The following is a 13,705-nucleotide window of genomic DNA, read 5'->3' on the forward strand; positions in this document are numbered from 1 at the left end:
GGGAAAGGGAGACCTCTAGGCCCCCATTCCAGCTTGAATACTGTCAGCTGATTTTCCAAAACAATCGTGAGACGCCAGACCCCATTAAGCTCTCAGAACCAAGCAACCTTTGTTGAGTCTAAGGAACTTATCTGAAGAATGAGGATGCTGCCCACTTTCTCTCCTTCTTTCCCGGACCACCGTCACCTTGTCAGGTTGTGGCCTTGCCTGCCTTAGACCTACCACTTGATTCTGAGCTCTTCAACCCTCTATTGTGCCTTGGAACTTGATCTTCTGCCTGGTCTGATTCCGCCCTTGTCTCTGACCCTTGTCTGCCTGTCATTATTTCTACCTGTTGCCTTTCTGATCTTCCTCCACCCACACCAAAACTGCAGCCCGCCTTGGAGATAGGCCAAGGCCCCTCAGAGTGTCAGAAATATTCCACCTACCAGTGAAGGCACTTCCAGTGTTGGAGTAGGAGGACGAGCGGGGATCTTTGATACCTTCTCAAGGAAACGAAGTGGTTTATGCGGCTCCTTAACCTTTTTCTTTCTGTCTTGCAATATCTGGAAAAGAAGTTAGTAGCACCGGAGGAACTAGGCCTAAGTGACCTGAAGAGCATCTCTTCACTATTTTTGTTTTCTTAATTCACCCAAAAAACTGTTGCAGTAGTACAAAACATTTATAACAGCTGGTCCATGTTTTACATTGGCACTATTCATTTCACATATTTTCCCAATCTGCTAGAAAGTAATGGGATAATGAGGGGAGGCTGGGAAGGAGAAGAGAATGAAGAAGGATGGTATGAAGGTAAAAGGAACAAGAGAAGTTGAATAGCAGCCTGCAACCTCTAAAAATAGATGGCACGGTTTCTCCTCAGCACAGGCACGCCAGGTTCCACCCAGCATTGTGGGGGCCCAGTGTGTGTGTGTGTGTGTGTGTGTGTATGTGATGTCATGTACCTGCATGACGTCACATGTCGCTGCCGCAGTGGAAGGGCAGATGGAGCGCCCTGTTGCAGCACACAATATGTTTGGTAGCCTGGCCAGGCACTCACAGTAAAAATTTTGTGGGTGCCATTTGTGGGATGTATCATCACTGAAGCAGTCAAATATAATTCCTGTTACCTAGAGTAGACACACACGGGAATGTTGCTCCAGACAGGAAGGCATTCTTGTCATACTTGCTCTGGAGCCTCCCCCCCTGTGTGTGACCAGGTAGATGGGTGAGACTCCAGCAGACCCTACAAAAGGGCTAGTGACACAGCCACCTTCCTCTTTTCGCCTTTTTCCATTTTTTTCTTTCGGATTCCATTTTTTTCTTTCGGACTTTACCATTACTTTTAAAGAAGACTGTCATGTTATTATTTTTAAGAGGGAAATAAAGGGGAAATTTACCAGGAACAATCCAGACTGGACAAGCCAGACTGGTTTGGTTAACTTAAATGATCTCACGAATCCATCAACTAGCTTCCTGAAATGTACAAGGAAATGTGCTCTGCTCCTTGCTCACTAGCTTGAGTGAGGAGGGATAATATTTAATCAATATATCCTCTCCTACTTTCCACAACATTCCCACAGCCTTGACACCCAAGATGGCGCCTCTGCCTCAGCACACAGTTTTCTTTTTCTTTTTTAAATAATTTTTATTAATTTTCCAATTTTAACAACGAAACAACACCAAACAATACAAACAACAACAAACATAGACACATACATACATTTTTGCTTTCTTAAAAGAGGCTTATGAAAATGAGGTTAAGAAAGCAGCACACAGTTTTCTTGCCTAGAATGGCCTAAAGCTGGTATTCAGGAAGCAAAGCAAGAGACAGATTTCAGGTAGGAAGCGTTGCAATGGCCTCACATAAAGCACTGTACCTGGTAAACCTGTGCCAGTTCCAATTCTAGCCTAGCCGACCGTTTAATAAACCCATCCTTAGTGGTGGTCTTCCTTTTGGGAGCTTCAGTTCGGGGCTGAGTGACGGAGTCAGGAAGAGATGCCTCCAGCTCAAGTAATCCTAGGAAAGAGAGAATGCAAGCATTGGGGTGGGGTGGAAGCGGAAGTGGAGGAAGAACAGAGAAATTGGAATTGTGATGAAAGAGAGTGACTCACTTTGATCCAATGTGGCCTTATCAGGCACAGAGATTACAACAGAGCACCTGACACTGACCTTCCCCTGAACAGAAAGGAGATGAAGTCTGCATGTCCTTTGTAGCTTACATGTGTCCAGGAAAAGGGAAAAGGGACTAGAAGATTTCCTTAGCCTGACTGACCTTGATAGGTGTTGAGAAAGGGGTTCTTCACTATGAAACGGTCGGCTCTATTGTCTGGAAAGTAGCCAATTCTTGATAGAGGAGCATAAGGCTGTGAATCAAATTCAGTGTAGTCCCTGATGACATTTCTTTTATCCAGTTTTCCTTCCACATTTTTCCCCTTGGCTATCAGTCTTCGGATTGCTGAGAAGGAATTTCAGACAAGATACACATCTAAATGAAAATATGTATCAGCTTTCTATAGCTTGGGAAAGCAGACAGTGGTATAGACTTTCTACTCCATTACCATTTCCTTTACCTTTTATATGTTCATGCTGAATTTTTTTAATTCTTTCTTCTTTTTCTTGCATGAGGTTAAACCAGTGAGCATCCAAGCGACTGACCATCAGTTCGTTGCGGTTCTCTTCCCTTTTCCTCAGCAGAGCCTTTAAGAGTTCTAGTCTAACTTCTTGCAATCTTCAAAAAAAGAAGAGGAAAAGAAGAGGGTTCAACAGATCTCAAACACTACTGCCATCCTTATAGAGATCAGGCTTCCTCCACCTCGGCCCTCCAGATGTTTTGAGACTACAATTCCCATCATCCCTGACCACTGATCCTGCTAGCCAGGGATCATGGGGGTTGTAGGCCAAAACATCTGGAGGGCCGAGGTTGAGGAAGCCTGATTTAGATGATTTACCTATAACAAATGTTTCTCTTTTTTTGTTCCAAATATCCAGTGCACATTTTTATCATGTACCTTTTATAATGGCTTGCAGAACCAATGACCCAATAAAATAAATGCAGCCTGCCAGCTATGTATGGTGGCCACGCCCACAAACATTTCCTGCTAATTAAAAAGAAGCACCTGGTTGTCAAGAGCCTATGAGGTCTTTTCAAGAGGTGGCAGGCCTGAAATTTCATTTTGGCAAATCAGATATGATGTTTTTTAACATCCCACTGGGGGAACAGTCTAGGATAATGAGGGTTTTCAAATCCTGGTACGCCATACCAAACTTAGGTATCTAGGGTTCATGGTGACAAAGAATCTAAATCAACTGTATACCACTAACTATGGCCCAGTTTGGAAACTAATCTCTAGGGACACGTGCACATGGAGGACCATTAACTTATCCATCATGGATACGATGATGATAACAATGATGATGATATTACTAATAATTTATTATTTATACCCCGCCCATCTGGCTGGGTTTTCCCAGCCACTCTGCGCAGCTCTCAACAGAATATTAAAAACATGATAAAACATCAAACATTAAAAACTTCCCTAAACTGGGTTTCCCTCAGATGTCTTCTAAAAGTCAGATAGTTGTTTATTTCCTCGACATCTGATGGGAGGGCGTTCCACAGGGTGGGCGCCACTACAGAGAAGGCCCTCTGCCTGGCTCCTTGTAACCTCACTTCTCGCAGAGAGGGAACCGCCAGAAGGCCCTCGGATCTGGACCTCACAGTCTGGGCTGAACAATGGAGGTGGAGACGCTCCTTCAGGTACACTGGACCGAGGCCATTTAGGGCTTTAAAGGTCAGCACCAACACTTTGAATTGTGGTTAAAGCGATGGTCTCCTGAAGTTACTGTTTCTGTTCAGAACCTGTTTTGGTTGCTTGTTTTGAACTTGAGCAGAGATTCCTTAGGACCATGAGCTACGAAAACAGGAAGGTAAAAATGAAAGACTTACTCCTCTATTTCTACTTCCCGGAAGGCCCACTCTTTCCTCTCCATTTCCTCCATCATCCTCCGCCTCTTTGCAATCTGTGTGGCATCGCTGAGCGGGGGGAGCGTTGCCTCCCAGGCTCGCTTTTCTCGGGCTCGTTCAATCACTTCCACTTCTGCCTGGGTTGCTGGAAGGCCCCGTCCTTCAAAGGGCAGGAAACAATAAGAGCGTATAGCTTATTTTTTACCAATGTGATATAATTTATAAACCACAATGCAAAAAGCTGCCTAAACGGAAGTATGAAAAACACATACACTTCTGAGGTGGCCAAAAGCTGGTGTTTTTTAAAAGTGACTAAACTGCAGGTGCTCTCATTACAGTAATCATGAAAAGAGTCAGGTTTCTCTTGCAGAACTTGGCCAATAAAATAGAGAGGCTGCTTGGTCATCGCTTGTACGTAGCTGGGATAACAGAAGATGTGAGCATATTTTCTGCTGCTGTAATGTTAATTAAGACAAATGCAATTTGCACTTTCTGCTGCCCTTCTGTACTGCTGCTGCTCTGATAGACTTTGAATCTGGCACCAGATGAAAACATTTTATTCAGTCAGGCTTTTTAATTAGGCATTAACTCTGGGTTGTAAATTGTTTAATGCTAACTCTGATATAAAGAATGTTGTAGTTCCATAGCTGTCTTTTATTGTTATTAATTATTATACACTGTATTTTTAATAGTGTTTTGTTGTAAGCTGCCCTGGAAATATAAATATAAATATTATAAATATAAATACAGTATAAATGTGCTACTGGACAGATGGAGCTTGTCAGCCTGGGACAAACAGCTGATCTAGAAGAAGGAAATCTCTGATCCTAAATGCCCACTGACTTGCAGGATACCTTCAGAAGAAAAGGCTGAGGAGTAAACCCTCCACAAATCCAGAGCAGAGTCCGTAAGACAGTTCCAGTCCTTTTTTCTGGGGGGACACAGGGGAACGCTTAACATTGTGTGAATCTAATGGGAGATTTGGAAGTAATGGAAGTTACTATGAGCTGTCAGCTGTGTAATACGAGGTAATGCATATCCTTTGTACTTTTGTCCATTTACTGAATTTATTTCCCCCGATTTGAACTATAAAATGGTGGTTTTCTTGAATCAAAATGAGAGTACCTCTAAACTTTTTTTTTTTTAGGAAAAAAGCACTGGATGGCACCTTATACTCTCCCTTTCAGCAACTCCTGCACCAAGCTGGTGTCAAACATACTGTTCTGCTTTTCTTTGGACCACATCAGCAAGGCCAAGATGGGGGTCTTGTCCTCTGGGCAGCCCAGAACCTCCAGACAAGCCCCCCCCCAGACCTGCACCACAGTGAGGTCACTGCTAACACAGCAGTTTGACTTCATCCCTGGAGGCACACGCCATTGTCTCTCCAGGCAGATGGATGCCAACAGCAATTTCGGCTACTGATATTTTTCGGGATTTGGTTTTGTTAGTGAAAGGTTTGTAAGCTAGATGCGTATTTTTTCTGGTTGTTCTTATTTATGGATATCCTATATATTGTTGTTTCATTTACTGTTTCTGTAAGCTGTCTTGACCATAATTATGAGGAAGCAGCATACAAATAAACATAACAATAATAACAAAAACATTTGGAGGAACTTTCCATTGTGGCCCAATACTATGGTTCACATCCAACTAAAATTAATAGCTCTTAAGTTCCACTGAAATCAGTGGGACAAAGTACTAATCTTCCTTTAGCCACTAGCACAGGCAGGAATAAGAAACCTGAAATTATTAACAAGTTAAAATCAATGTACAATGCAAAAGATTTAGCTTTTTCTGCATTACTAGAACTGCTAAAAACCTGCTGAGCCTAACTGAGGAATTTATAACCAACTCAAATGCTCTGGTAATAGATCAGGGAACTGGGTCCATTTCGTCTGTGGAATGTGGGAGCAAACCCATCTTCTAACATTCAGAAAACTGTGTTTTTGCTTCATGCAAGTCGGAAAGAGCCCTCATCAGTCCTTTGCTCAACTCACCCCAGGTCAGCGTGACAAGGGTCAGGAGCTCAGGGATGGAACCTGGAGGCACCACATATTCAGGGCTGTAGGGATCTGTCTGAGCTTCACCATCCCGATAATCCGTCTGTGTACCCACACTTCGTGAAATGAGATAAGCTGGCTTGTCCCTGGATTTCACCTTGTCAATGTATGCCTCTGGCCTAAAAAGCAAAGGAGAGCAAAACAATACATTTCAAAATGTTTTCACCCACTTAAAAGGAAATTAAGGTCATTGTTGTTGTTTTTAAAAAACTTTATTATTATTATTAAATTAGACCATAGTTATTGAATTTTTTATTGTTTTTACAACCAAGCGGTATATAAATTTTATGAAACAAACTATTTTTTGATTGCCTTGTTTATCGCATGTTTATATTACCAATGTACAGCGGTATCTCAGTTTTTGAACATCTCCGCTGATGAACATTTTGGTTTTCAAACGTTGTAAACCCAGAAGTAAATTCTTTGGTTTTTGAATATGCCTCAGAATTCAAACATGCCACACAGCTTCCGTATTGAGTTTTCTGTACCGAAGTTTTGGTTTTTGTACGTTTCAGAACTCGAACCGTCTTCTGGAATGGATTACTTTGGAAAACCGAGGTATGACTGTACAATGTCCTCAAAACAATCTTGTGAGGTAGTTTCTCTGAGTGAGACAGTTTTCCACAACCTCTTACCCTCCAGATGCTTTTGGGGGGCTACAACTCTCCTTCAGCCCCAGCCAGCAGGGCCAATGGCTGGAGAAGATGGGCATTGTAGTCCCAAACATCTGGTGAGTATCAGGTTGGGGAAAGTTGGCATGAGAGTACCCAAGTGCAGCTAAGCAGAGATTTGAACCCAGGTCTCTATGGTCACAGTCCCCCATTCTCGGCATTGCACCACACTGACAATCTGTTGAGACCTAAGGTTCTTTTTGTTTGCTAGACAACTTTTACAGTCATAATATAGTATGAAACTCTCTGGATGTGCCACTGTGGCTTTTCCAGGAAGTGCCACCTGAAACTATAATAGCAAAAACACCCCTTCAGCAGTTAATGAAGTGAGCACAACTCCCTCCCACCCCCACCCCACCCCAAATTACCTGAAGTCCCCACCCCACAGAAATTTGCTTTCTAATTTGTCAAGGTATAACTGGATCTGTGAACTAGGGTGGCATCTGCATGCATTTCACAGGGTCATTATAGGGATTGGGAAGTCTATGTTTCCCTCCTTATCTTTGCCAATCATTTAGTCAGTCAACCAACCAATGATCAGATAACTAAGGACAGGCAACCCTCTCCTACGGGGGAAAGTTTCTTCCTTTCTTTTTTGGGGGGACTTTTCAATACTAGAAACATCAGCTTCTTGAAAAACAACGGGATCACCATGTGAGAACAAACTTAGGCCAGCATATCATTACTTACTTGGACATTGCATAGACAACATTTAGTGGCATCGGCTTATGAAATGGGATGAAAGGTCTGAAAAGAGAGAAAAGTGAGTTTAGGCCAACTCAGGGAAGGAAACAAGCAGAACATTTCCTCAGTTAGCACAGCTCTCCTAGGCTGTCTGGTCCATTAACAAGCTTATTATTTAGCTACCTTGCAGTTGTAATGGACACTTTTCAGTCACTATTCTCATATTTAGAGGTAGGATACTGCTTAAGATGCCTTTGAGGGCCAATTTGTGGTCCTTCCGGCCTTTCTATCCGGCCCATGAGACTCTCCCAGCCGTGCCCCCGCTCAGCCTACACCCTTAGCAAGTCCTGCTCTGTGCCCTCCTGGCTGCGACACGTCCTCAAACTCTTCCTTGCCTGGATGGAGACATGTGGGTGTCTAACATAGATTGCAAGAGGTGCTTCTTGTGATTGACAGCCTTCACACACACATGAAATCAAATGATATGATCAAGACACTCCCATGCCTTGGGAAACTCAAAATACAGAAATGTCCTTTCCACATATTTTGGTGGAATACTCATTTATTTGGTCATGATAAAAACACGTATTGCAATCGAGTATGATTTGCTCTGTTCAGTGCCCACCGTTCAAAATACTTCCAGCGATTCCTTCCACCAACATCAGGATCTTCATATTCAATTCTTGGAATCTGAAGTGAGGGTTGAGATCTAATTTTTAAAAAAGAAGGTGTGGTAAGAAACTGATATCTCCTGCTAGAATACAATGTATAAATTGGGCACCTGCCCAAGAATCTCCTGGAGGGAGAGTTGTTCCAGACACCCTTGGTTATTATGTAGATCATTTTCAACGGGACTTTTGGCCCAAAGTTGGGATGGAACCTGCCCTGGTCACCCAGAGATGGTCAGAGATGTGTCACAAGATGCACAGAGGAAGTATGACCCTCCTGATTGTCCTGGACTTCTCTGGGTGTGCGAAACACTTTTGCTCAGTCCCTGCTCCTGCCAACCTAGCGGTTCGAAAGCACCTCAAAGTGCAAGTAGATAAATAGGTACCGCTCCGGCGGGAAGGTAAGCAGCGTTTCCGTGTGCTGCTCTGGCTCGCCAGAGGCGGCTTAATCATGCTGGCCACATGACCGGGAAAAACTGTCTGCGGACAAACATCGGCTGCCCTCGGCCAGTAAAGCGAGATGAGCACCGCAACCTCAGAGTCATTTGCGACTGGACTTAACTGTTAGGGGTCCTTTATCTTTCTTTTTTAAAGAAAACCTTCTTTCCAGAGGGTAGACCTCAGAAAGCAGCGCTGGGAGATTAATGCACAGCCCCTATTGGGACCCACAGAATTCTGTCTTTTCCCTCATGCTTTTCACCATCTATTCTAGCTGAAATTCTTGGGTAAAGATGCACAGAGATTGAAGCTACAGAACCAACATTATGCTAGTGACACCTAGTGCCCTCTCACACTTACATCGTATTCAGAGAGGCAGCAGAAACACTAAACTCTGTCACTTGTGGCTGAAATGGAAATCATTCCAGGCAAGAATGAAGTGCTGGTATTTAGTGTCCTTCAGTCTTGAAATTAGGTGTGCAGCATGTTATGGGGTTTGACTCCCTGTTAATAGGGATGGAAAACCTGTGGTTTATCCAATGTTGGACTACAATTCCTATCATCCCTGACCATTGGCTGGAGCTGATGGGACTTGGAGCCCAACAGCATCTGCCGGTTCCATAGTTTCCCCACACCTGCCCTAAAAGTTTAGGGGTGGGCCCTTGAATTGGCACTAATTATAGAAGCAGTAACAAGCAGTACCTTTTATCGGTTTCAGCTGGTTTGCCAGCTATACCCTTTCCGAAATAGGCCAGACCTCACCATAGTCATTCTCACTCTTGTTACCTCCAGGTTTGATTACTATAATGCATTCTCTGTGGGGCTGCCCTTGAAATCAGTCAGAAACCTCAACCACTGACATCTTCCCTTTGGTCTGAAGTTGTTACACTGCAAGTCAATGTCATCAGTTTTGGGCTAGACAAACAAATGATTGGTCTGTCTCAGTATTAGGCAGATTCCTATGTTTCCATTGCTTTAAATATTGCATATCTAGCTTTCTTGGGTTTTCTGTCCAAATGCGGCAGGATAAAAAATGAAGCAGGATCCTTAACAAGGGCTGTCAGGTCTGTGAAACTGGTGAGAAAAGCTTCTGTGCTGCACTACATACATTGCAGTAAAATATACTGTGCATGAAAAGCTATATGACCTCAACTTTGAAATTATGCCATTTGGTTATACCTCCATTTGGCCATTTCCTAGAGCCACCATCTGAAAAGTTTTGCTGTACGTGAAGTTTGCGATCATGGCAAAGAGATGGGTAGTCTGGCCATCATCAGCACTGAAGTGAATAAGCCACACCAATAAATTAAATTAAAATAAGAAATGGTTCTTTGTTTCTGCAGCCATATTTTAGATGGAATTAGGGCTAAGCTACATTCATGCCAAGGGCTGACCTACTTTGTGGGGAAATGCAACTAAGGCTAAACAATCGTTTCAAAAAAACATTTACAACTCCGGAGGGCCCTTACCTAGCAAGCTTCTGAAGAGCCTCAATGCGCCGTTCTGCCCTTCCTCTCCATCTTCGGTCAATGAATGGGGGAACAGGGTTTATTTCTTCTAATTGCATAGAGTATGGTGGATAGTGAATCAGGTTACTGAACATGGTTTTAAATGCCGGCACTTTCCTCTTTTTTATATGGAAAAAAGATAGAAAAGGCAAATATTGCAGGTAAATATATGGAGAATAACATCACAAGAGCTAGTATTTGTGTGGAAACATAAATATTGGGAAATGACCAGGATCTTGAGCTCATCTGCTACCGCTGACTACTTGACAGATGGGCAGGGCTGTCTCCTTGTCAACCACTGGATGCCAGCTTTAATGGACAGATTTGAAAGCCCTCTAACTGTGCTTCCAGTTCCTCCTTTGCCTTGAACAAAAAAAGTCCCTTTGCAAATGGGCTTGAATCAAGCAGTCTGGCTTCAAATCAAGCAGTGGCTGCAAAGGGAAAACGCTCCTTTGCATCCCTGGCCTGGTCAGAGCTGCAAAACCTTTTGAATCAAGAAGTTTGGTGCTTTATAAATTAGTGCCTTTTTCTTCTTCCTTTTAGTCATAACTTTCCTATGCCTAACTTCTTAGATAATTAAAACAGACACAAGGCTGCACTGATGAGAGAGGAATTTCCAGGATACAAACAATTGTTTCTGGAAATTCTCTCCCTGGTAATGTATAGTAGACAAATAAACACATTCACTGCCAAACCTTACTAATGTGTATCCACAGAGAATCAACTGCCACTTTTAGGTTTACACTATAAATTACAAGGGAATCTGAAAAGAAATGTTTCACAGTAGCCATGGGCAGTTACTGCCTTTATTTAAAGGCCATGTAATTATTCCAAAATCTTTCTGTAACAATTTTATATACAAAAAGTCATATAGTTCCAGTGTCCCTCAGTGTTAGCAGGTTGGCAGCCTTTGCTGGTGCAATTATCTCCTGCCAGCACTGATCCAAAATCTGTGGGTGGGCAAAATCTGGTGTCATGTATAGATAATGCCCTGTCTTTAAAGCTGTTTCTCTGCTTATGAAGTATATTTCCAATTTTATCTCTCAGCAAATGTATTTTTTAATTTTTTAAAAATAATTTTACTAGTTTTTTTACACAAAATTTGACAATATTCAATTCACTTTCAATATAATAATTTCTTGCATTTTGACTTCCCATCCTTACATCTCTATTCCTGTTGTGCTTCTTTATCTGCTGCCATAACTGCCATTTATATTCTACTGTATTATAACTTATATTTATCACTGATTTATTCTACTTCCCTTGCCTATTATTCAAATCCTGCTCACAATTTCATTTGGCTGTAGTTTTTTCCTCTAACAGTCCGAAAAGAACCTCTACTCTTCAACAAAGATCTCATCTTTTTGACCTCTTATTTTTGTGCCAGCTTCGCCATCTCTGCATAGTCCATTAACTTGAAAAGCCATTCAGCAAATGTATTTTGCATAGAAATATGAGAGTACAGTTCTGCAAGAACTGTTTAAAGACTGCAACCACCTACCATTTCATCGTGAAGCAGATGAGACTGGACTGTTGCTTGTGCATGGTCTCTCTCACTTGAAAGTGTATATAATGGATCTAAAACACATATAAATACATTCAATAGAAACATTTTCATTAAACTTATGAAGGAATATTAGGCTGAGTGATACCGTATAGGACCTTTCCCCTTCCTCCCAGCTATTCTTTCACTTTGAAACTGGTGGCTCAGATGAAACGTTGCTACCAACGAGGGCTTACACTGCCTCAGCGCAGACACCAAGACTGACTCAGGCTAGCCTTGGCAATGGTAGGGCTCACCTGGAGTCTGGAGAGCAAAGTGCTGGCCCGTGACTTGCCCTGCACTTCATGGCAGCCTCTTTTCTTCCCCCTTTCCGTGTCACGTCTGCCATGGAACATGAAGAGGCGTGCACCTTTTAGCCCCTCCTAGTTTCCTTGTGGCACATCTGGCTGGTGGGGGGAACGTTGTTTCTAATAGTTGAACCAGGTTAAGTACTGGGTTTGTTTTATGTGACACTCCTGGTCAAATGTTTGTTTCACTTCCCATTGTTTTCCTGTTTTTAGAGAGATGCACTTAGTGTGTCCCTTGCTGTGTAAGCACTATGGTGTTTAAGGGCCGGGAAGGGGGGGGGGAGCTACACATCTCAACAACATAAAGTAAGATTGGGGAATATAGTTGGTTTAAGTTCCTTTTTCCAGCAACCACATGGGCAGGGGGAGAGGATTAGACGGGGATGCCACAATAAGAAGGTGGTGATGCTGTTTGCAGCACTCATGTTGGGTGCGTGTGTGTCCAGCTGAAGAAACAGCTGTGAGTGTGGGGAGTACCTTTTCCCATTCTTTGGGCCCCTTAGAAAAATAAACAAACCTGCTCTACCTGGAGCTGGTTGTCGAGTGTGGAGCTGAATGGGGCACAGCTGTGGGCAGCCTGCGGAAGTACCATCCACCTGGGGCTTGCCCACATAAAGGAAGTCTAGAGTGAAAGACTAGGGTGAGGTCTGCCATTTCCACAAACTCTTCTTGTTGAGAGACTTTCAAGGGTGAGCTGAGAGTTTGTTTGGACCCTGGGTGAGAACCCAGAGGTTGAGAGATGTTTCAGAAGGAAAATAAATTTATATATATGTATGTGTGTGTGTGTGTGTGTGTGTGTGTAACTTGGTATTAATGTAACATTTAAAAATGTAATAGTTTGCTTAAGTTTTCTGTTGCTTCAGTTTTCTGTACACCAATTAGAGAAAATTTTAATATATTAAACAGTATAGAAATTAAATCAATCAATCAATCAAATCAGATGTGCTACCACAATAAAAAAAGGTTGAAAGGAAATATCATAATTTTCCTGCTGATTTGGATGAGGAGCGCTGTTAAAAGGCTGTGATACAAAAAACAGAAAACAGATAAATAATATTGATTACTGCTTTCATCAACCACATCGGTGAGCGAATGGTAAGAGCTAAATGTCAAAATGTGTCAAAGCGTCAGAAAAACTGGTGGAAATAATAGCTTCCCAAATGACTTTACGGGGTGGGGGGTGGGGGGTGGGGGGTGGGGGGTGGGCAATAACAGGATAACTATAGGGAAAATAAAATCTCATGCCAACTTGCATTTCCAGGAATCACATTGGGGATGGGGAGTGAAATGCCTAAACATAGTAAAACAGGTACATAGTTACCTGTGTAAATTGATGTTTGCAGCCAACACATTAGAGCAGAGGTGTAAAGGTAGCAAGAAAAAAAACACAAACTCCACTTTGCAGCACTCACCCAGGGCAGCGGCTGGTAGTGGTAAAGACAATGTGCTCTAACATGAGTTGCAACTATTGATTGAAACATCATTGGTGACAACTTTTATTTTAAGCAGGAAATGAATATGATCTCCTGTCTTCTGCACTCACTGGAAGGGAGGGTATAATCCACCTTTATTACGGCATGTTGTGGTTCTGTGTGCCTGTTGTGGGCGCTGCTCCCATGAAGCCCCACTTTGACTATCTTTATGGGTGCTTTAGTCTTAATTCTATTCATGTTTAATTGTATTTTCAAATGATTATTCCCCTCCCCCTCGTTTTTAGCTGTTCTTATTTTTATCTGTAAACTGCTTGGGAGTTCTTGGGAGTCCCTTTCAGGGGGAAAAGCAGGATATAAAAATAATAATAACAATGCCACTTCCTGTGCTGTCTTTGTTGTAAATACCTGTGTTTTTAATGTATTTCCATGATTAATTGTGGTTGGGTTT

At 42.5% G+C, this 13,705-nt stretch overlaps 1 protein-coding gene across 1 annotated transcript in view; it reads right to left on the bottom strand.

The window, feature by feature from the left end:
* CFAP91 (cilia and flagella associated protein 91) overlaps nt 1–13,705 on the bottom strand; it is a 28,700-nt gene that overhangs the window by 14,302 nt on the left and 693 nt on the right. The window contains exons 2-11 of the mRNA XM_081845015.1: nt 11,475–11,551; nt 9,935–10,092; nt 7,985–8,068; nt 7,366–7,422; nt 5,942–6,123; nt 3,927–4,104; nt 2,551–2,708; nt 2,253–2,435; nt 1,857–1,996; nt 429–545 (exon numbers count right to left, since the gene is read on the bottom strand). Of these exons, the coding sequence (XP_081701141.1) occupies nt 429–545; nt 1,857–1,996; nt 2,253–2,435; nt 2,551–2,708; nt 3,927–4,104; nt 5,942–6,123; nt 7,366–7,422; nt 7,985–8,068; nt 9,935–10,092; nt 11,475–11,551 (1,334 nt within the window). The remainder of the gene's footprint in view (nt 1–428; nt 546–1,856; nt 1,997–2,252; nt 2,436–2,550; nt 2,709–3,926; nt 4,105–5,941; nt 6,124–7,365; nt 7,423–7,984; nt 8,069–9,934; nt 10,093–11,474; nt 11,552–13,705) is intronic.

Source organism: Podarcis erhardii (genome assembly GCF_964252035.2).
Source record: "Podarcis erhardii genome assembly, chromosome: 17".
Lineage (NCBI taxonomy): Eukaryota > Metazoa > Chordata > Lepidosauria > Squamata > Lacertidae > Podarcis > Podarcis erhardii.